The sequence below is a fragment of the Erythrolamprus reginae genome, chromosome 13, assembly GCF_031021105.1.
Source record: "Erythrolamprus reginae isolate rEryReg1 chromosome 13, rEryReg1.hap1, whole genome shotgun sequence".
Lineage (NCBI taxonomy): Eukaryota > Metazoa > Chordata > Lepidosauria > Squamata > Dipsadidae > Erythrolamprus > Erythrolamprus reginae.
In genome coordinates this window covers 5,242,555-5,266,818 of record NC_091962.1, presented here as the reverse complement: position 1 = coordinate 5,266,818, position 24,264 = coordinate 5,242,555, and the positions used below count along the sequence as shown (strand labels likewise).

The window sequence follows — 24,264 nt, the reverse complement described above, 5'->3', positions numbered from 1 at the left end:
GCAGGAACAGCTATGAAATTCCACCAAGCAATTATAGAAGATTGAAGGCAGAAAAAGACCTCATGGTCCATCTAGTCTGCCCTTATACTATTTCCTGTATTTTATCTTAGGATGGATCTATGTTTATCCCAGGCATATTTACATTCAGTTCCTGTGCATTTGCCAACCACGTCTGCTGGAAGTTTGTTCCAAGCATCTATTCCTCTTTCAGTAAAATAATATTTTCTCACGTTGCTTCTGATCTTTCCCCCAACCAACCTCAGACTGTGTCCCCTTGTTCTTGTCTTCACTTTCCTATTAAAAACACTTCCCTCCTGGACCTTATTTAACCCTTTAACATATTTAAATGTTTCGATCATGTCCCCTTCCTTCCTGAGACATAACACTCAACGGCCCCAAGCCTGCCGGCAGGGATGAGTTTTTAAGGCCTTGTGGAAGGCCAGAAGGGTGGGGGTGGTACGAATCCATGGAGGGAGTTGATTCTAGAGGGCCGGGGCCGCCACAGAGAAGGCTCTTCCCCTAGGCCCAGACAGGCGGCATTGTCTGGCAGATGGGACCTGGAGAAGGCCAACTCTGTGGGACCTAACCAGTCGCTGGGATACTTGAGGCAGAAGGCGGGCCTGTAAGTAAACTGGTCCTAAGCCATATTCACGAGGTCATAACGTATTGCATTGGCTGCCGATCAGTTTCCGGTCACAATTCAAAGTGTTGGTCATGACCTTTAAAGCCCTACATGGCATTAGACCAGATTACCTCCGGAACCGCCTGCTACCGCACGAATCCCAGCCATCGATAAGGTCCCACAGAGTTGGCCTTCTCCGGGTCTCGTCGACTAAACAATGTTGTTTGGCAGGCCCCAGCGGAAGAACCTTCTCTGTGGTGGCCCCGGCCCTCTGGAACCAACTCCCCCCTGGAGATTAGAACTGCCCCCACCCTTCATGTCTTTCGTAAACTACTCAAGACTCATTTATACCGCCAGGCATGGGGGAGTTGAGATAGCCCTTCCCCCTAGGCCATTACAAGTTATGCATGGTATGATTGTCTGTATGTTTGGTTTTATAATAGGGGTTTTAGTTGTTTTTTATTATTGGATTGTCCATGTTGTTTTTATTATTGTTGTTAGCCGCCCCGAGTCTACAGAGAGGGGCGGCATACAAATTCAATAAATTATTATTATTATTATTGTTATTGTTATTATTATTATTATTATTATCTGTATGTGGGTTTAGCGCTAGTGAGACTCAGAAACATCTCTCCGCGCAGTGGCGTTAAAATTCCCCAGAGAATCCCAACAATGACCATTTTCCTTCTCTCTGTCCAGCGTGGCGGTCAGCTGCACCGAGGACATCCCGTTTTTTGGGCCTTGCATTCCGGCCGAGAACTGTTTCAGGAAGAGTACGGCTTTCCGGGACCTCCTCCTCGCCAAGGTGATCAACGCCGAAAACTCCGCCGAGCGGTCCGGCAAGTTCCACGCCATGGCCACCCGGACGCGCCAGGAGTACCTCCGCGACCTGGCGCTCAACCACGTCACCACCAGCACGTTGGAGGCCTCGACTTCCCGCCGGCCTCTCATCACTTTGCCGGCGGCTAAGAAGCGGGAGAAATCGAAAGTCCCCAAGGGGGCTGAGGCCCACAGCGCAGGCGCCTTGGTGTGGGGCGTCTGGGCCCGGGACGGGAGCAAAGAACCCAACAGCAAGATGTTAGATCTCCGGTGCCTGCTGGGCATCTCCTCGGAGTTTCTAGTCCTCATTGATGCCCGTGAGAAGAGAGTGGTTTTTAACTGCTCGTGCCGGGACATCCTGGCTTGGACCTATTCGGAGAGCTGCACTTTGGACCTCTATTACGAAACCGGGGATTATATCTGCATGCGCGTGGACGAGGGACAGGCGTCGGACATTCGCGATATCGTCCAACGGCTACAAGTAGGATATGTTTATTTTTATTTTGCAAATTTGCTTCTTTTTTCCCCCTAAGAATTCCTTTTGTGAGAGGTGGTTGCTCCTTCTGGAATTTTAGATCCAGGTGGGCTTACAGTTCTTCCTGCTGAGAGGGTGTTGCACTCTCCACATGCTCAGAGGCCATCTGGTGCGGGGCATGGGTAGTCCTCGACTCAACAACAGTTCATTTAGCGACCATTTGAAGAAAGGGACATAGAATAGAATAGAAAATAGAATAGAAATAATAGAATTGAAAACAGAATAGACTAGAATGGGAATGGAATAGAATAGAAATAATAGGAATAGAATAGAAATAATAGGAATGGAATAGAATAGAATGGGAATAGAGTAGAATAGATTAATAATAATAATAATAATAATAATAATAATAATAATAATAATAAATTCGATTTGTATGCCGGCCCTCTCCGTGGACTCGAAGCTGCTCACAACAAACAAATAAGAATAGAATAGAATAGAAAAATAGGAATGGAATAGAAATAATAGGAATGGAATAGAATAGAATGGGAATAGAGTAGAATAGATTAATAATATTAATAATAATAATAATAATAATAATAATAATAATAATAATAAAAAATTAGATTTGTATGCCGGCCCTCTCCGTGGACTCGAAGCTGCTCACAACAAACAAATAAGAATAGAATAGAATAGAATAGAATAGAATAGAATAGAAAAATAGGAATGGAATAGAAATAATAGGAATGGAATAGAATAGAATGGGAATAGAATAGAAAAGAATAGAATACGAATAATAGGAATAGAATAGGAATAGAGTAGAATGGGCCATATCGAAGTGCCAAGTTCCAGACACAAATTATTACTAAAATCTGCTGAAAAACAAATTGAAAATGGAATTGGGATAAAATAGAGTTGGAAAATGAAATTGGAATAATATATGATCGAAAATGGAATTGGAATAAAATACAGTTGAAAAATGAAAGGGAGATTGTGATCCCACTGTATAGAGCGCTGGTGAGACCACATCTGGAATACTGTGTTCAGTTCTGGAGACCTCACCTATAAAAAGAGATTGATAAAATTGAACGGGTCCAAAGACAGACTATAAAATTGGTGGAAGGTCTTAAGCATAAAACTTACCAGGAAAGACTTCATGGGGTCAATCTGTATAGTCTGGAGGACAGAAGGGAAAGGGGAGACACGATCAAAACATTTAAATATGTCAAAGGGTTAAATAAGGTTCAGGAGGGAAGTGTTTTCAATAGGAAAGTGAACCCAAGGACAAGGGGACACAATCTGAAGTTAGTTGGGGGAAAGATCAGAAGCAACATGAGAAAATATTATTTTACTGAAAGAGTAGTAGATCCTTGGAACAAACTTCCAGCAGACGTGGTAGATAAATCCCCAGGAACTGAATTTAAACATGCCTGGGATAAACATAGATGCATCCTAAGATAAAATACAGCAAATAGTATAAGGGCAGACAGGATGGACCATGAGGTCTTTTTCTGCCGTCAATCTTCTATGTTTCTATGAAATTGGAATAATATACAATCAAAAAGGGAATTGGAATAAAATACAGTTGAAAATGAAATTGGAATAATATGCGATCGGAAACGGAATTGGAATAAAATACAGTTGAAAAATGGAATTGGAATAAAATACAATTGAAAATTAATTTAAAAATATTTTTAAAAATACAGTTGAAAATGAAATTGGAATAAAATGCAGTCATTTAAGATATAGATAAATAAAATAGGATGAAACTATATCCTGCTATCACCCCTGCAATCTAGGCCCACTTTAACCCCTTCCCTTCCTTCCTCTGCCAGTTGGTGACTCGTGGCTGCGAGACGCGCGAGCTGACCCTCTTACGGAACGGCGTTGGCCAGCTGGGTTTCCAAATGGACCACGAAGGGTTTGTCACCGAAGTGGAGCGCTTCACCTTCGCGGAGAAAGCCGGCCTCCAGCCAGGGGCCCGCCTGGTCCGCGTGTGCGAAAGGCCCTTGCCCGGCTTGACCCCTCCCCAGACCGCCGAACTCCTGCGGACGGCGAAAAAAGTCACCATCACCGTTGTTCCTCCGGACGAGAACGGTAGACCCAGAAGGTGAGCAGATCCGCGTCGATCATCCACAAAGTGACGTCCTGACGCGCTTCTCCTGTGTCCATTCCACTCTGCTGTTCTCTCTATATATACATACATACATTATCACATACATGATTCGACACAAAAAACATGTAACCCTTCCCTGGTACAGAGCTGAAGGGATTGGATGCTGTAGCCTAGAGGTTAATTCTCTGCCTTACAAGGCAAAGGCTGCAAGTTCAAGTCCCAGTGAGGGTTATGGCTAGCCGATGAGGTCAGAACAAGGCCGAAATAGTGCTATCCTAGTCTCCCATAAATTTCAAATTCAGCAAAAACATGTCACACGCAAACATACATATATATATTCAAATTTTTTGCTGATATTTTTTTTTTAAATTAAGGGAGACTAGGATAGCACTATTTCGGCCTTGTTATGGCCTCATCAGCTAGCCATATCCATATCCAACAGAAAAAAAACATGTGAGATATATATATATATGTGTGTGTGTGTTTTTTTCTGTCAGATATGGGTATGGCTAGCTGATGAGGTCAGAACAAGGCTGAAATAGTGCTATCCTAGTCTCCCTTAATTTTTTAAAAAAATTATATATATACTGTATATATATATATACAGCTAAAAAAACATTTGACATATATATATATATATATATATACAATTTTTTTAGCTGGAATTTTAAAATTAAGGGAGACTAGGATGGTCCCATTTCGGCCTTATTCTGGCCTCCTCAGCTAGCCACACCCTTCCTTACTGGGATTTGATCCGGTGGACTCTGCCTTGTAAGGCAGAGAATTAGCAGTTGAGCTATCAGATCAGATCCCTTCCAGCTGTGTACCAGGGAGGGGCTATATGTTTTTTTATGTCGGATCATATATATATGTTTTCTAGGCCCAACCCAGGACCATTTCAAGGCAGTTAATATATTTATAGCCGACAACTATATTCTGTATGTGTCAAAAAAAACATTTGACGCTCCTTAAAACCCACCTCTGTCGTCAGGCATGGGGGAACTGAGATATCCCCTTCCCCCTAGGCTTATAAAATGTATACATGGTATGTCTGTATGTATGATTGGTTTCTTAAATTGGGGTTTTTCTCATTACTTTTAATATTAGATTTGTTCATATTGTCTTTTTGCTGTTGTTAGCCGCCTGAGTCTACGGAGAGGGGCGGCATACAAATCTAATAAATAAATAAAATAAAATGAATAATAAATAAAATATACATATACACACACACAAAACACACATGCATACACATATCTCGCTAAAACAATTGTCCGGTGTATTTTGCAAAAGTTCGAAAACGTTTTCGAGTTTTTATTATTTTAATCAGCCTCCGTTCCTGTGGGTGATCTTTCCCGCCCTTAATCCTTTTCGCTTTCCTTCGGACAGGAGTTTCTCCGAGCTGTATCAGAAATCGCTGCAGGAGAAGCGGAGGAGCGAACCCCCCGTCGGAGACCCCGAACTCAGCCGGCCGGCCAGCGAAGGGACTTTCAAACCGGCCACCTTCCAACTCCTGCATTCCTTGTCCCTGCAGGACGGGGCGCCTCACCTCTTGGCCGAAGAGAGGACCGAATTCTTACAGAGCCACAGCGACCAAACCCCGGTCCCTCCCGACCCGTAAGGAACCCCGTCATTGTAGTCGCGACTCACTCGTAGCCCCTTGTCTGTCATCCATCTTAGTAGAGACACTTGGGGCTTTTCTGCCTCTTGTCTTCCTACTGCCTTTCAGGGCTCGAAAGCCTGGTTTTTGTGCCTGGCCTAACACCCCGCGCCCTCTACTAGCTGGGTGATATACCGCTTCACAGTGCTTTTACAGCCCTCCCTAAACAGTTTACAGAGTCAGCCTCTTGCCCATTAACAATCTGGGTCCTCATTTTTCCCATCTCGGATTGATGGAAGGCTGAGTCAACCTTGAGCCAGTCAGGATCGAACTACTGGCAGTGGGCAGAGGGAGGGGGAAAGGAAGGAGGGAGGGAGGAAAGAGAGGGAGGAAGGGATGAATTTAATTTAATTTATTAGATTTGTGAGCTGCCCAACTTCTTGCAGACTCTGGGCGGTGTACCACAGATAAAAGTGATATAAAAACAATGTTAAAACCCCAGTTAATACAGACATTCACACTACTGGGCCGGAGCTAGAGGATTATTGCGGAAGGAAGGAAGGAGAGATAGGAAGGAAGGAAGGAAGGAGAGATAAGAAGGAAGGAGAGATAGGAAGGAAGGAAGGAGAGATAGGAAGGAAGGAGAGGAAGGAGAGATAGGAAGGAAGGAAGGAGAGATAGAAAGGAAGGAAGGAGAGATAGGAAGGAAGGAGAGATAGGAAGGAAGGAGAGATAGGAAGGAAGGGAAGGAAGGAAGGAGAGGAAGGAAGGAAGGAAGGAAGGAGAGATAGAAAGGAAGGAAGGGAAGGAAGGAGAGATAGAAAGGAAGGAAGGAGAGATAGGAAGGAAGGAGAGATAGGAAGGAAGGGAAGGAAGGAAGGAGAGAAAGGAAGGAGAGAAAGGAAGGAAGGAAGGAGAGAAAGGAAGTAAGGAAGGAGAGAAAGGAAGTAAGGAAGGAGAGATAGAAAGGAAGAAAGGAGAGATAGGAAGGAAGGAGAGAAAGGAAGGAGAGAAAGGAAGTAAGGAAGGAGAGATAGGAAGAAAGGAAGGAAGGGAAGTAAGGAAGGAGAGAGTAAGGAAGGAGAGATAGGAAGGAAGGAAGGGAAGGAAGGAAGGAGAGAAAGGAAGGAAGGAAGGAAGGAGAGATAGAAAGGAAGAAAGGAGATATAGGAAGGAAGGAGAGATAGGAAGGAAGGAAGGGAAGGAAGGAAGGAGAGAAAGGAAGGAGAGAAAGGAAGGAAGGAAGGAGAGATAGGAAGGAAGGAAGGATAATAGCAATAGCAGACTTCTATGGCCCTCCACAGTGCTTCACAGCCCCCCTCTAAGCGGTTTACAGTCAGCCTCTTGCCCCCCAACGATCTGGGCCTTCATTTTACCCACCTTGGAAGGACGGAAGGCTGAGTCAACCTTGAGTCAGTCAGGATCAAAGTACTGGCATTGGGTAGAGGGAGGGAAGGAAGGAAGGAAAATAGCAAGAGCACTTAGACTTATATACCACTTCACAGTGCTTTACATCTTTACAAAGTCAGCCTATTGCCTCCAAAAATCTGCTCCCTCATCTTACCGACCTCTGAGGAATGGAAGATTGAGTCCACCTTGAGTTGGTCAGGATCGAACTGCTGGCAGTGGAATGCAGAGTTAGCAATAGCACTTAGACTTGTATCCCGCTTCACAATGCTTTCCAGCCCTTTCTAAGCAGTTTACGGAATCAACCTCTTGCCCCCAATATTCTGGGTCTCCTGATTTTTCCCATCTCGGAAAGATGGAAGGCCTTAAGCCTGCTGAGATTTGAACCTTTAACCCTGCTGAGATTTGAACTGCCGAACTACAGCCAGCAGTCAGCAGTAGTAACCTGTAGCACTGCACTCTAACCACTGTGCCAACCTGGTCATCTTTAATAAATACTTGGGATTTTTAGCATCGAGACAAGAAAAGAGGCAGACGGAGTTAGAATTCTAGTGGAAGGTGTTCAAGAAATTCGTAAATGTTCTGTCTGGGCCACTCCAGAAGCCAATACCAACCCAAAAAGAGAAGCCAGACACACTGGTAAAAGGCAAAGGCAGTTTTATAAAATTCAAGAAAAACACAGGTAACAGAAAATGTCCTTACAAACAGGAAAACGCTGTATCTTCAGATATATCCACGAAGGCAAAAGTCCATGCAGCAATACAGGATTCTTGCTGCCAAGCCGAGGCTGTAGATAGCAGACCTACACCTCCCACGGGTCTTCCAAAGCTGCTGGGCCACAAGCCAGGAACAGAGACGCCGAGAAACCAGACAGGATAATGCAACTCCAAACTGATAAAACTCCAATGGCTTCAAGGGCTTGCCTGCCTTTCAAACCCTGCTAAGGAGGACCACACCCAAACCCAGCTGTTCCTAATTCAGTGCTGATAATACTTCTTTAATTGCTCCTTTCTTTGATCTGACCGTCTCTGTTGCATGTCAATGACGGCTTGAGCTTCATCACCTAATGACTCCAAACTACTGGCTGGGGAGAGCCGCCCCCCTCCCCCCGTGGCTCTCATGCTGTCCTCCTTCATCCCATTCCTGATTGTCCTCTCCCCCGTCCGACTGTTCAGCCCCCTCCTCTTCGCTGTCATCCTCCTCCGGGCATGGAGCCAACAGAGACACAGCTGGTCCCTGAGCAGCCTCAGGCTGAACCACAACAGTAAACTATAAATAAATAAATAAAATAAAATTATAAAATCAATTATAAAACCGGGGAAAAAAATTCAGTCTATTTTTTCCTGTGGAGCTGGGGGATTCCCCCCACACTTTATGTAGCTATTATGCAGTAGGGTGGGTGAAATGTTTGGTCTGGTGTTCTTGGCAGAGGAGGGGAGTATCTATTCAGATTTTATATTTTTCCCCCCTATTTTACCTTTCCGGCAACAGAAAAGACACCTGGAATTTTGCCATTTGTGCCACATTTGACTCATGCAAAGCAGGGAGAAGGACTGTTTCTGTTCTAATATTGACAGCTTGACGCTGACTTAATTGATTCCTTCTCCTTCTTCCTTCTTCCATAACCAAACATTTCTGGTCTTTGCAGGATTCCACCCAAAACTTTCTCTCTTACCTCCAATCCCCCTCCAGACATAATCTTGGCAACCACTCCCAAGGCCCTCCCGGATCAAGATCTGGTAAGTGTTTTGTAGAATATAGGGTGTCGGGTATCCCTCAAAGGCCATCTAGTCTGACCCCGTGAGAATGGAGGAAATACTCAGAGAGATCCACTCCGGTCCCAAGAGAATCAACTGAGTCCTATAAGAATAGAGTAGAATAGATAAAAAGAAAGAAGAAAAGGTACATCATAATTTTAATCATTATGTCGACATATAATATTAGCTATACAATTATTATCTTTGTCTCATATAATTGTTCTGTGAAAGTAAACTATCATTTCGACAAGGTAGACTTAATATATCAATACCTAAAAATAAATTTTAAATCTTCTGTCTAAATGGTTTTTACCTTCTATCTCTTCCTTCGCCCGAACCCCCCCTTGAACTGTTTCTGACAGTTCTAAATTTCTTTAATTAATATTGTGCGGCATATGGTGGCCGCGGTTTTTCCGATATTTTTTCTGATCTACATTTTATCTAAGGTCAGTTTGGATTGAAGAAGATGCCCAGTCCGTTAAAGGTTTTCAGAATTTTGTATTTGGTCACTATCAATCTTTTTTTCTGTATATTAGTCTGTTTTAAGTTTTATCTTTTTTTTCTTTTTGTTACCCAATCATAAAATTTTTCCCAGAATAGAATAGAATTTTATTGGCCAAGTGTGATTGGACACACACAAGGAATTTGTCTTGGTGCACATGCTCTCAGTGTACATAAAAGAAAAAAGATACATTTGTCAAGAATCATGTGGTACAACACTTAATGAATTGTCATAGGGGTCAAATAAGCAATGAAGAAACAATCAATATTAATAAAAAAATATAAGATGCTTATTCCACCGATAGGCAATTCCGCTAGGGCCATTTTTTGCCCTTCCAGAGCCTCCGCGCGGAAGGGGGCGGAGTGGGGTGGGCGGAGTCAGCCAATCCTTGCAACTGCCAATTTGGCAAACTGCATTTCTGACATTGGCGGAGCAGCTTTGCGATTTCTCCTAAACGGTGAAATTCCTCTCGCGGGGGGGGGGGGGGCGAACGATGTCGGATCTCAAACGTCCCTCTTTCTTTCTCCCTTGTTGCGCTTGCAGGACCATCCGAGAGAGGCTCTTGTGAACCATCACCCCATGCCCAGCCTCATAACTCAGGAGGCCAAAGGCTTTCCGTCTCCCCTCCCGCCGCCTGGAGAGAAGGGCTTACCGCCTCTCGAAGTGAGCGACAGCAATAAGTTTTTGCCCCGGACGCTCTCGCTACGCAATTCCATCACCAAAAGTAAGGTGGCGCCCGTGTTGGGCTTTCCTGTCTGTCCAGCTCAGCCCCAGCTGGGGGTGGGGGGAGAGAAAGTTGGGGTGCACAACGTCCTACGATGGGGATGTTCGGAGCAGAAGTCAAGATTCTTCAAATTGTTCGCACTGAAGATTGATTCCTTCCCTTCTTCTTCTTCCTCTATCCATTCCTCCTTCCTTTCTTTACCTTTCTCTTTCATTTCTTACTTCCCTTTCTCTGCTTCCTATCTCCTTCTCTTCCTCTTCCTTCTCCTCCCTTCCTTCCTCTTCTTTTCTCCTTCCTTCCTCATTCTCCTGCTTTCTTTTCGCTTTCCTTCTTTCTATCTTTCTCTTCCTTCTTCCTCTCTTCCTCCTCTTTTTCCTTCTCTCCCTCTCTCCTTCCTGTTCTTCATTCCTTCTCTCTTCCTTTCCCTTTCCCCCTTCTTCCCTCGCTCTCTTCCACTTCTTTTCCCACTTCCTTCCTTCCTCACTCTTTTCCTTTTCCTTCCTTCCCACCTCTCTTCTTTCTTTTCTTCTTCCTTTCTCCTTTCTTTTTCTCTTCCTTCTTTCTCCCTCCCCTCCTTCCTTCCCACCTCTTCTTTTCTGCTTTCTCACTCCCTCTCTTCCTCTTCCTTTTCTCCTTCCTCACTCTCTTCTGCTTTTCCCCCTTTCTTCCTTCGTTCGTCCGTTCGTTCCTTCCTATCTCTCCTTTTTTCTTCCTTTCTTCCTCCCTCCCTTTCTACCTTCGTTCGTTCCTACCTCTTTCCTTTTTTCTTCCTTTCTTCCTCTCTTTCTCTGCCTTTCCCCCTCCCTTTCTCCCTCCCTCCGTTCCTTCCTTCCTTCCTCTCTCTTCCTTTCCCCCTCCCTTTCTCTCTCCCTCCCTCCTTTCCTTCCTTCCTCTCTTCCTTTTCCTTTCTTCTTACTCTTATTCGTTCTTTCCTTCCCTTCCTAATCTCCTCCATTTCTTCTTCCCTTTCTATTTCCCCTTGAGGGTCTTGGGGCCAACCTGTCCCACCCAGTCCGACTAAAGTGGTGGTCAAGGTCTACTTTCCCTCTCTCTCCCCACAGTCCTTTCTGAAGCTGGGGAATCCCTAGAAGACGAGTGGGACTCCATTGCCAATCTGGCCTCGACTTGTAACAACATCCTGGAGGCTCTCTCCCGCGAAGGTGAGTGGATCGGTTCCTGTGTGGGTGGATCCCTGTGGATTGATGATCCTTGGAGTGGTCTGAGCTGCCTTCATTCATCCAACTTAACATTTCTTTTTTTTTTTCCTGGTGTAAAATTGTTAAAAAAAATTCTCCACCTTAAAAAGCATACATAAATGAAAACACAACATCAACGCTTAACAGTATACAGTGATCCCTCGATTATCGCGAGGGTTCCGTTCCAAGACCCCTCGCGATAATCGATTTTTCGCGATGTAGGGTTGCGGAAGTAAAAACACCATCTGCGCATGCGTGCCCATTTTTTCCATGGCCGCGCATGCGCAGATGGTGGAGTTTGCGTGGGCGGCGGGGAAGACCCAGGGAAGGTTCCTTCGGCCGCCCAGCAGCTGATCTGCTCGGTAGCGCAGCAGCAGCGAGCAGACGAAGATCGGGGTTTCCCCGCCCCCCACGCAAAGGGGAAACCCCGATTCGGCTCCTCGCTGCGCTGCCGAGCAGATCAGCTGCTGGGCGGCCGAAGGAACCTTCCCTGGGTCTTCCTCGCTGATGCCCCCGCTCGCCCCGCCCGCCGCCCGCCCGCCGCCCGCCAGCAAGAGGGGGAGAGATAGAGAAAGAGAGAGAAGGAAAGAAAGAGATGAGAGAGGGAGGAAGAGAGTGTGAGAGAGGAAGAAGCAAGATAGAGAAAGAGAGAGAGAAAGAAAGATGAGAAAGGAAGGGAGTGACGTCATCGGGTGGAAAAATCGTGATATAGCGTTTCGCAAAGATCGAGATCGCGAAACTCGGGGGATCACTGTACAGTGATCCCTCGATTTTCGCGATCTCGTTCTTCGCGAAACGCTATATCGCGATTTTTCCCACCCGATGACGTCACTCTCTTCCTTCCTTTCTCATCTTTCTTTCTCTCTCTCTTTCTCTATCTTGCTTCTTCCTCTCTCACACTCTCTTCCTCCCTCCCTCTCTCATCTCTTTCTTTCCTTCTCTCTCTTTCTCTATCTCTCCCCCTCTTGCTGGCGGGCGGCAGGCGGGCGGGCGGGCGAGCGGGGGCATCAGCGAGGAAGACCCAGGGAAGGTTCCTTCGGCCGCCCAGCAGCTGATCTGCTCGGCAGCGCGGCAGCAGCGAGGAGCTGAATCGGGGTTTCCCCTTTGCGTGGGCGGCGGGGAAACCCCGATCTTCGTCTGCTCGCTGCTGCTGCGCTGCCAAGCAGATCAGCTGCTGGGCGGCCGAAGGAACCTTCCCTGGGTCTTCCCCGCCGCCCACGCAAACTCCACCATCTGCGCATGCGCGGCCATGAAAAAGGGCGCGCATGCGCAGATGGTGTTTTTACTTCCGCAACCCTACATCGCGAAAAATCGATTATCGCGAGGGGTCTTGGAACGGAACCCTCGCGATAATCGAGGGATCACTGTACTGTCAAAATCAATTTCATGTCCTGTAGTTTTGAAGTGTTGGAAAAGGGAGGAGGTTTTTTCTTTTAATGCATTCTTATGTTCTGCAACACGTGCATTTACTCTCCTGTTAGTTTGTCCAATATATGTGGCTGGGCAGATTTTACACGGTATTTGATAAACTCCCTGGTTTTCTAGCTGGATATTGTCTTTCGGGTTTCTTAGGATGTTGGCTATTTTTTTATCTTTACCAAAGGCTGTCCTGATGTTGTGTTTGCGGAGAATTTTACTGATTTTATCTGTGGTGCCTTTGATGTAAGGGAGGAGGGCGATGCCATTGTCCTGTTCTGTGTCTTGGTTCTTGGGGAACCAAGAACCAAGACACAGAACAGGACAATGGCATCGCCCTCTTCCTTACATCAAAGGCACCACAGATAAAATCAGTATATATCTGAGGTATATTCGTAAACCCACCTCTGTCGTCAGGCATGGGGGAACTGAGATATTCCCTTCCCCCTAGGCTTATAAACTGAGGCTCCCCTCGCTGGGAAACCCCACCTCCGGACTTCCATTGCCAGCGAAGCGCCCGTTTTTGCGATGCTGGGATTCCCCTGCAGCATCGCAAAAACACGGAAGTCTGGAGGTGAGGTTTCCTATGGAGGCAGTGGGTTTGTAAGGTGAAAATAGTTTGTAAGAAGAGGCAAAAAAATCTTAAACCCTGGGTTTGTATCTCGAAAAGTTTGTATGATGAGGCGTTTGTAAGACGAGGTATCACTGTGTAACCAAAGAAACAAATAGAAGAAAAGATGTAAAAGTATAGGTGAACAAATGTGAAAGGAAGAAAAGATAAATGAGATAAGGAGAGACAATTGGACAGGGGACGGAGGGCACACTGGTGTTTACATTATTTTCAGAACAATTATTTATTTTAACTATTTTTATTTTCAATCCATTCATAGAATTTCCCCCAAATTCTATAAAATTCTGACTCTTCTTGAGCTATAATTTTCAGTGTAAGTCTTATTCATTTCAACACAGACCATGATCTTCTTTAAAGCCTATATTTTTGACATTTGTCATGGCCGAATTGTACTGAATGGTATGCATGTGGGTTGCTTGGGTTGTTTGAGTTGTGGGTTTATCATTTTAAATATTTATCTTTGACTCCTTTTTATTGTATTTGCATTTTTATATTGTTGTAAGCTGCCCTGAGTTCTTCGGGATTGGGCGGCATAGAATTCGAATAAAATAAATAAATAAAAATAAATATTCTATTCAACTGTTAATTTTGTGCATATATAATTCTAGCAGCAGTTACTACATGAAAAATTAAATATATTCCTTCTTTATTAATTTTTTTTTTCTGGTAAAAGACCTAACAAAAATATTTCAGGTTTAACATTTTTTGACCCTTCAATCTAGAGCAGTGTTTCCCAACTGCAGCCATTTTGAGATGAGTGTGGACTTCAATTCCCAGAATTCCCCAGCCAGCAACGCTGGCTGGAGAATTCTGGGAGTTGAAGTCCACACATCTCAAAATGGCTGCTGTTTCAAAAACTCGGGCTTAGTGTTTCCTGCTGTGGCCGGCAGCATCATTTGTCACACAACTTCAAGTGGAGAAAAAAACATTGTCAATCAGAGAACATCTATGATTCAAGGTTGAACTGTTGTCCTCTTCTTGGTTCCCTCTGAGACCTGATTCATTTATTTATTTTATTCATTCGATTGATTGATTGATTGATTGATTGATTGATTGATATGCCGCCCACTCCGGAAGGACTCAGGGATTTCCTTTCCCTGCTGATTTTTCATGCACCACCCTGAGTGATATCACAGCCTTCGGTCCGTGTAGCTCATAATCCCCCCTTCCCCCCAAGCGGAGGCCTTTTCCCCTGCCCCGTTACTACCTGGAAAATGCCAGAAGTTGAATTTTAGGCACTTTTTTGCTTGCAAAGGGGGTTTGTTTCCTTGATAACTGTCATCTCTGCATTTTTTCTGTGACTTCAGGCCAGCATATCCTGGACAATCGAGAAGGCAGCATGGGGACTCAAAGATCTGCCAGTCAGCCACAAGTCATTGATGAGTAAGAAGGAAGTCTCTTTTGCTTTTTCTCTCTCTCTCTTTCTTTCTTTTTCTACCACTTTCCCTCTGTTCTTTCTTTCTTTCTCCCTCTCTTTCTCTTTTTCTACCTCCCGCTCTCTCTTTCTCTCTCTTTTTCTACCTCTCTCCCTCTGTCTTTCTCTCTCTTTTTCTACCTCTCTCCCTCTGTCTTTCTCTCTCTCTCTCCCTTTCTTTTTCTACCTCTTTCCCTCTGTTCGTTCTTTCTTTCTTTCTCTCTTTCTCTTTTTCTAGTTCCCTCTCTCTTTCTCTTTTTCTACCTCTCTCCCTCTGTCTTTCTTTCTCTCTTTTTCTACCTCTCTCCCTCTGTCTTTCTCTCTGTCTTTCTCTCTCTTTCTTTTTCTACCTCTTTCCCTGTGTTCTTTCTTTCTTTCCCCCTCTCTCTCTTTCTCTTTTTCTCCCTCCCCCTCTCTCTCTCTTTCTCTCTCTCTTTTTCTCCCTCTCCCTCTGTCTCTCTCTTTTTCTACCTCTCTCCCTCTGTCTTTCTCTTTTTCTACCTCTCTCTGTCTTTCTCTCTTTTTCTACCTCTCTCCCTCTGTCTTTCTCTCTTTCTCTTTCTTTTTCTACCTCTCTTTTCCCTCTCTGTCTCTTTCTTTTTCTTTCTTTATTATTTTTTATTTATTAGATTTGTATGCCGCCCCTCTCCGTAGACTTTACTTCCCCCCTCTCTCTCTCTCATTCTTTCTTTCTCTCTCTTTCTCTCTCAGTTTCTCTTCTGTCTCTCTCTCTCTCTTTTTCTACCCTCCTCTATTTCTCTCCCCCCCCCCCTGTGTGTGTGTGTGTGTGTGTGAAATTTGAGATACAGGGAGAATTAAAGTGGGATGGAGACCTTGTCCACCTCTAGGTTTCTCAATCATGGCAGATTTAAGATGGGTGGACTTCAACTCCCAGAATTCAGAGTAGAGTAGAATAGAATAGAATAAAGAATAGAATAGAATAAAGAATAGAATAGAATAGTTGGAAGGGACCTTGGAGGTCTTTTAGTCCAACCCCTTGCTTGGGCAGGAATCCCTGTACCATTTCAGACAAATGGTTATTCAACATCTTTAAAATTTCCAGTGTTGGAACATTCACAACTTCTGGAGGCAAGCTGTTCCACTACTTACTAATTGTTCTAACTGTCAGGAAATTATTCTTTAGTTGCAAGTCACTTCTCACCTTACTTAGTTTCCACCCATTGCTTCTTATTTATTTATTTATTTATTTATTGGATTTGTATGCCGCCCCTCTCCAGAGACTCGGGGCGGCTAACAGCGACAATAAAACAGTGTACAATAGTAATTTGGTATTGATGATTAAAAATCTATTAATATAAAAACCAAACATACATACATACATACCATGCATAGAATTGTAAAGGCCTAGGGGGAAAGAGGATCTCAATTCCCCCATGCCTGGCGGCAGAGGTGGGTTTTAAGTTGTTTACGAAAGGCAAGGAGGGTGGGGGCAGTTCTAATCTCTGGGGGGAGTTGGTTCCAGAGGGCTGGGGCCGCCACAGAGAAGGCTCTTCCCCTGGGTCCCGCCAGGCGACATTGCTTAGTTGACGGGACCCGGAGAACATCCCCTCTGTGGGACCTAACTGGTCGCTGGGATTCGTGCGGCAGAAGGCGGTCCCTGAGGTAATCTGGTCCGGTGCCATGAAGGGCTTTATAGGTCTTAACCAACACTTTGAATTGTGACCGGAAACTGATCGGCAACCAATACAGACTGCGGAGTGTTGGTGTAACATGGGCATATTTGGGAAAGCCCATGATTGCTCTCGCAGCTGCATTTCTCAGCCAGTGGTTCTAATGGGGTTCTTTTTAAACTTTTTAAAATATTTTAAATTTATTTGGTTTTGTTACGATTTGTTATATTTTGCTGCGAGCCGCCCCGAGTCCGCGGAGAGAGGCGGCATACAAATCTAAATAATAAATAAATAATAAATAAATAAATAAATAACCCAACCCCCTACAAAAGCAGGAGATCCTAATAATTCAGACAAATGGCTATCAAATCTCTTCTTAAATACCTCCAGCGATGGAGCATTCACAGCTTCTGGTGGCAAGCCGTTCCACTGGTTAATTGTTTTCACAGTTAGGAAATTTCTCCTTAGTTCTAGGTTTCTTCTCTCCTTGTTTAATTTCCACCCATTGCTTCTTGTTCTACCCTCAGGGGCTTTGGAGAATAGGTTGACTCCTTCTTCTTTGTGGCAACCCCTGAGATATTGGAAGGCTGCTATCATGTCTCCCCTGGTCCTTCTTTTCATTAAACTAGACATGCCCAGTTCCTGCAACTGTTCTTCATATGTTTTAGCCTCCATTCCCCTAATCATCTTCGTTGCTCTTCTCTGCACTCTGTCTAGAGTCTCAAGATATTTTTTTTAACATCGTGGTGACCCAAACTGAATGCAGTATTCCAAGTGTGGCCTTACCAAGGCCCTATAAAGTGGGATTAACACTTTACGTGATCTTAAATGATTCACTTAAAAACTATAGCAGGAAAGGCTGTAAAATGTGGGAAATACACTTAACGGGAAATTTTTGGGTCAGTTGTGGTCGGATGTGGAGGGCTAACTGGAATTAAACCAACCTAACCCTGTTCATCTTTTTTAAGCCCTGCCACCTGTGGACTCTGTCTTCAACACAACTTTAATGTTTTTATTTAAAAAATCAATCAAACTTAGACCAATAATACATATCTATTCTATTCCATTCCATTCCTCTGTTCTGTTCTGTCTATTCTATTCCTCTATTTCTATTCCGTTCAGTTCTGTTCCATTCCATTCCTCTGTTCTGTTTTGTTCTATTTATTCTATTCCTCTATTTTTATTCTATTCCATTCCATTCCACTCATCTGTTCTGTTCTGTTCTGTTTATTCTATTCCTCTATTTCTATTCCGTTCAGTTCCATTCCATTCCTCTGTTCTGTTCTGTCTATTCTATTCCTCTATTTCTATTCCGTTCAGTTCTGTTCCATTCCATTCCTCTGTTCTGTTTTGTTCTATTTATTCTATTCATCTATTTTTATTCTATTCCATTCCTTTGTTCTGTTCTGTTTATTCTATTCCTCTATTTCTATTCCGTTCAGTTCCATTCCATTCCTCTGTTCTGTTTTGTTCTATTTATTCTATTCATCTATTTTTATTCTATTCCATTCCACTCATCTGTTCTGTTCTGTTTGTTCTGTTCCTCTATTTCTATTCCGTTCAGTTCCATTCCATTCCTCTGTTCTGTTCTGTCTATTCTATTCCTCTATTTCTATTCCGTTCAGTTCTGTTCCATTCCATTCCTCTGTTCTGTTTTGTTCTATTTATTCTATTCATCTATTTTTATTCTATTCCATTCCACTCATCTGTTCTGTTTATTCTATTCCTCTATTTCTATTCCGTTCAGTTCCATTCCATTCCTCTGTTCTGTTTTGTTCTATTTATTCTATTCATCTATTTTTATTCTATTCCATTCCATTCCACTCCTCTGTTCTGTTTGTTCTGTTCCTCTATTTCTATTCCGTTCAGTTCCATTTCATTCCTCTGTTCTGTTCTGTTCTATTTATTCTATTCATCCATTTTTATTCTGTTCCATTCCATTCCATTCCTCTGTTCTGTTCTGTTGGTTCTATTCCTCTATTTCTATTCTGTTCTGTTGTGTTTTGTGGTGTTCTGTTCCGTTCCATTCCATTCCTCTGTTCTATTCTATATTCTATTCTATTCTACTCTATTCTACTTTACTCTATCCTATTCTATATGTATTTTTCTGCATGAGACTCCATGTGGAAGTGTAAACAGTCGGGATGGGGAAATGTGACTTTGTAATACAGCTAGTCCTCAACTTAACGACTGCAACGGAGCCCAAAATTTCCATTGCTGTGAAACATTTGTTCAGTGAACTTTGCCCCATCTTACAACCTTTCTTGCCCCGGTTGTTAAGTGAATCACTGCAGCTGTTTAAGCTAGTAAGATGGTTGTTAAGTGGCTTCCCCGTTGATGTTGCTTGTCAGAACATCTCAAAAGTGGATTGCGTGACCTTGAGACACATCAACGGCCATGTACGAGCTGGTTGCCAAGCATCTGAATTTTGATCACATGACCCTAGGGATGCTACAGCAAGGAGTTCTGGGAGTTGAAGTCCGCAATCATAAAGTGGCCACGATTTAGCTGCAGGTAGTCCTCGACTTATGACCACAATTGAGCCCAGAATTTATGTTTTTAAGTGAAATATTTATTTGTTAAGTGGGTTTTGCCCATTTGATGACTTTTTTGCCACAGTTGTTAAGTGAATCACTGCAGTTATTAAACTAGGAACATGGTTGTTAAGTGAATCAGGCCGCCCCCTTGACTTTGGTTGTCAGAAGGTTGCAAAAGGAGACTCTGCAGCTGTAATAAATCTGAATTGGCTGCCAAACATCTGATGTTGGCCGTGAGGATGCTCCAACGGTCATTAAGTGTGAAAAACAGTCGTAAATCACTTTTTTCAGTGCCGTTCCAACTTCAAATGGTCAGTAAACGAACTTATAACTCACCGCCTTCGATTTTTTTTTATTTTCCTCCAATTTAATCTAATCTATACATACTCATTTTCTAACCAATCATAAAATTTCCCCCCATACTACATTGTACTCAGAATCTTCCTTATCTTTCATTTTCGTTGTCAATCTGTTCATTTCCGCACAATTCAGATAAATTTAGTAAAGAAGATAATATATTTAATTATTCATATCATTACAGCATAAAATTGCATTTGGGCCAAAATGGAAAGCAACAAAACCTCTTCTGAAAGGGAGGTAATTAAAAAAAATATTGGATTGGGTTGGATTGGATTGGAATGGAATAGTATAGAATAGAACATAACAGAACACAGAATATGGAAAATAGAATAGAATATGGAATGGAATAAGAAATCAGAATGGAATAGAATAATAGAATAAAATTGAAGAATGAATAGGATACGATAAGGAATAGAATGGAATAAGAAATCAGAATGGAATAGAGTAGTAGAATAAAATTGAAGAATGAATAGGATAGGATAAGGAATAGAATGGAATAAGAAATCAGAATGGAATAGAATGGAAAATGGAATGATATGGAATGGAATGGAATAGAATAAGAAATCAGAATGGAATAGAGTAGTAGAATAAAATTGAATGAATAGGATAGGATAAGGAATAGAATGGAATAAGAAATCAGAATGGAATAGAATGGAAAATGGAATGATATGGAATGGAATAGAATAGAATAAGAAATCAGAATGGAATAGAGTAGTAGAATAAAATTGAAGAATGGATAGGATAGGATAAGGAATAGTATAGAATAAGAAATCAAAACGGAATAGAATAATAGAATAAAATTTAAGAATGATTAGGATAGGATTAGGAATAGAATAGAATAGGGAATGGAATAGAATAGAATAAGAAATCAGAATTATTATTATTACTATTATTATTATTGTTATTGTTATTGTTATTATTATTATTATTATTATTATTATTATTATTATTATTATTATTAATTAGATTTGTATGCCACCCCTCTCTGAGGACTCGGAGCGGCTCCCAACAAACAATACAGTCTACAAATCCAATGGAATAGAATAATAGAATAAAATTGAAGAATGAATAGGAAAGGATAAGGAATACAATAGAATAAGAAATCAGAATGGAATAGAATAGAATATGGAAAAGAATATAATACAATAAGAAATCAGAATGGAATAGAATAATAGAATAAAAATTTTCAATGATTAGGATAGGATAAGGAATAGAATAAAATGAGAAATCAGAATGGAATGGAATAGAATTGTATTGAAGAATAGAATTAAAGAATGGATAGGTTAGGACAAGATAGAATGGCGAAAGCAACCAACGCCCCTTCTGAAAGGGAGGTAATTAAAGAAATTGTGCAGAAACGAACTGTCATAACTCGAGGACTACCTGTACTCTTATCAAGGCAGCCCAGCCCAGAGTGGGAATATAAAGCGCATAGCCAAAGGCTGGTCCGCTGGTGGGGAGAGGCACTTCCTGGAGTGTGCTTGTCTGTGCACGCCTGGACCGGCTCGCGATTAACGTGTTCTGCCCCGTTTTCTGGTTCCTCTTTCCCTTGCCAAACCGTCTTTTCAGGACCCAGCACGCCCACAGCCTGGCCGACAAAGTTTTGTACTTGGAGTTCAAACTGAAGGAGCTGCAGGACGATCTCCAGAAGGTGAGGACGGAAGAAACGCAGGCGAGGAAAGGAGGCCCACCCACCCAAAATCACGGGAGGGGGAGGGAGCCCTAGGTCTCGAACGAGGAGACTCGGAGGCGGGGAATCCTCGACGTCACGGCCGCGATCGGCGGCAAGTATTTTCCGCTGCTAAGTGATGTCTTTCTTAATTGGCTGGTACCCGATTCTACGACCTTTCTCCGCCCGCGGTTGTTAAGCGAACTGCTGAAGTTGTTAAACGAATCGTGCAGGTCCAGCTCCCCCGTTGACTTTGGATGCCGAGGACCTTGGGATAGGATAGGATAGGGCAGTGATGGCGAACCTTTATTCCTCAGGTCCTGAAAGAGTGTGTTTGTGCGCTATTACACGTGCACGAGTGCCCAAACCCATAATTCAATGCCTGGGAAAGGAATAACGGCTTCCCCGCCTTCTGGAGGTCGAAAATGGTCTGTTTCCCAACCTCTGGTGGGATCAGTAGGTGTTCAGCCGTGCTGTATGATATGAGCCTCCCGAAAATTCAAGGGTAAAAAATTCAGACACACACACACACTTGAAAATTCAAAAACAATGTTATCACAAAATTCAAAAGAAACAAAGCACCCTTTTTGTATTGCAAAGAGCGCTTTTCCCAAAACAAACTCGTAGGCTGTAAAAACCCCTTAAGCAGTCCTTAAGTACTCAGCTAGCAGCTGTGAAGAAACATCACAGCCCTCCTTCTTCCACGAGTTGAAACACACACACTTTGCTCTGCCTTGGTTTCAAAGTCTTGAAAAATCAACCGAGTCCTGAAACAGAAAGTCACAGTCCAAACCAGTACGATCAGATAATCTCCACACTGCGAGGCCAGCACGCTGCCAATTTAACAGCAGCCCTAATTACTTGAACCCCACCCAACCACAGGTGGACTCGATTATCGCCTATAATACTTTTGAAGCTGTTCACTCCTATGCATAGCTCTACGCATGCGTGGGTCTATCATTATTTCCTCATCCAAATCTAAGGAAGATAAGGATGATTGACTTCTTCCTGGGCTGTCTTCCAAGCCCCCCTCCTCCATCCCACCATCACTTCCTTCTGCAGAGGACAATTCACCCTCTGACTCTGTCGGCAGCCTTCCATTGAGGCCTATGACATGTTGATGTTTCCCCTGCATCCACCTCCTCAGTCCTTTGGGCAGGAGCTGGACCAGAGCTAACCACAACAGTAGGCTTATGTTTTGCCCTCCCCAGGCTCCAAAGGCTTCCCTGGAGCAGGGGAAGGGTAAAAAGGGCCTCCCCCATCCACCGGGAGGCTCTCTGGAAGCCAAAAATGTCCTCCCAGAGCCTCTGAGAGCCAAAATGTAGCTGGCCGGCACACACATGCATGTTGGAGCTGAGCTAGGGCAATGGCTTGAGTGCCAGCAGATATGGCTCTGCGTGCCACCTGTGGCCCCCATGCCGTAGGTTCGCCACTGGGATAGGAGAATTGAATTGAATTGAAATAAGGAAAGGAAAAGGAGAATAGAAAAGAAAAGAAAAAACAGAAAAGAAAAGAAATAATCAAGGGAGAATAGAATAGTATAGAATAGAAATAAGGAAAGGAGAATAGAATAAAATAAAAATATGGAACGGAGAATTGAATAGAATACAAAGCCACAGAAAAGAAAAGGAGAACAGTATAGACTAGAATAAAAATAAGGAAAGGAGAATTGAATAGAATAGAAAAAAAATAAGGAAAGGAGAATAGAATAGAAATAAGGAAAGGAGAATAGTATAGACTAAAATAGAAATAAGGAAAGGAGAATAGAATAGAAATAAGGAAAGGAGAATAGAATAGAAATAAGGAAAGGAGAATAGAATAGAAATAAGGAAAGAAGAAGAGAATAGAATAGAAATAAGGAAAGAAGAAGAGAATAGAATAGAAATAAGGAAAGGAGAATAGAATAGAATAGAATAGAAATAAGGAAAGGAGAATAGAATAGAAATAAGGAAAGGAGAAGAGAATGGAATGGAATAGAATAGAAATAAGGAAAGGAGAATAGAATAGAAATAAGGAAAGGAGAAGAGAATAGAATAGAATAGAAATAAGGAAAGGAGAAGAGAATAGAATAGAAATAAGGAAAGGAGAAGAGAATAGAATAGAAATAAGGAAAGGAGAATAGTATAGAATAAAATAGAAATAAGAAAAGGAGAATAGAATAGAAATAAGGAAAGGAAAATAGAATAGAATAGAAATAAGGAAAGGAGAATAGAATAGAAATAAGGAAAGGAGAATAGAATAGAAATAAGGAAAGGAGAATAGAATAGAAATAAGGAAAGGAGAATAGAATAGAAATAATGAAAGGAGAATAGAATAGAATAGAATAGAATAGAAATAATGAAAGGAGAATAGTATAGAATAAAATAGAAATAAGGAAAGGAGAATAGAATAGAATAGAAATAAGGAAAGGAGAATAGAATAGAATAGAAATAAGGAAAGGAGAATAGAATAGAATAGAAATAAGGAAAGGAGAATAGAATAGAAATAAGGAAAGGAGAATAGAATAGAAATAAGGAAAGGAGAATAGAATAGAATAGAATAGAAATAAGGAAAGGAGAATAGAATAGAATAGAAATAAGGAAAGGAGAATAGTATAGAATAAAATAGAAATAAGGAAAGGAGAATAGAATAGAAATAAGGAAAGGAGAATAGAATAGAATAGAAATAAGGAAAGGAGAATAGAATAGAAATAAGGAAAGGAGAATAGAATAGAATAGAAATAAGGAAAGGAGAATAGAATAGAAATAAGGAAAGGAGAATAGTATAGAATAAAATAGAAATAAGGAAAGGAGAATAGAATAGAAATAAGGAAAGGAGAATAGTATAGAATAAAATAGAAATAAGGAAAGGAGAATAGAATAGAAATAAGGAAAGGAGAATAGTATAGAATAAAATAGAAATAAGGAAAGGAGAATAGAATAGAATATAGAAATAAGGAAAGGAGAATAGAATAGAAATAAAGAAAGGAGAATAGAATAGAAAAATAAGGAAAGGAGAATAGAATAGAATAGAAATAAGGAAAGGAGAATAGAATAGAATAGAAATAAGGAAAGGAGAATAGAATAGAATAGAAATAAGGAAAGGAGAATAGAATAGAAATAAGGAAAGGAGAATAGAATAGAATAGAAATAAGGAAAGGAGAATAGAATAGAAATAAGGAAAGGAGAATAGAATAGAATAGAAATAAGGAAAGGAGAATAGTATAGAATAAAATAGAAATAAGGAAAGGAGAATAGAATAGAAATAAGGAAAGGAGAATAGAATAGAATAGAAATAAGGAAAGGAGAATAGAATAGAAATAAGGAAAGGAGAATAGAATAGAATAGAAATAAGGAAAGGAGAATAGAATAGAAATAAGGAAAGGAGAATAGAATAGAAATAAGGAAAGGAG

At 42.1% G+C, this 24,264-nt stretch overlaps 1 protein-coding gene across 3 annotated transcripts in view; it reads left to right on the top strand.

Annotated features, from left to right (window-relative positions):
• SIPA1 (signal-induced proliferation-associated 1) overlaps positions 1–24,264 on the top strand; it is an 84,564-nt gene that overhangs the window by 47,577 nt on the left and 12,723 nt on the right. Inside the window, exons 8-15 of one of the 3 annotated variants that reach the window (XM_070766035.1) lie at positions 1,322–1,922; positions 3,752–4,026; positions 5,419–5,646; positions 8,685–8,775; positions 9,839–10,019; positions 11,081–11,179; positions 14,570–14,645; positions 20,774–20,855. In XM_070766035.1, the coding sequence (XP_070622136.1) occupies positions 1,322–1,922; positions 3,752–4,026; positions 5,419–5,646; positions 8,685–8,775; positions 9,839–10,019; positions 11,081–11,179; positions 14,570–14,645; positions 20,774–20,855 (1,633 nt within the window). The remainder of the gene's footprint in view (positions 1–1,321; positions 1,923–3,751; positions 4,027–5,418; positions 5,647–8,684; positions 8,776–9,838; positions 10,020–11,080; positions 11,180–14,569; positions 14,646–20,773; positions 20,856–24,264) is intronic. The other 2 variants (XM_070766037.1, XM_070766036.1) reach the window with 2 other exon arrangements.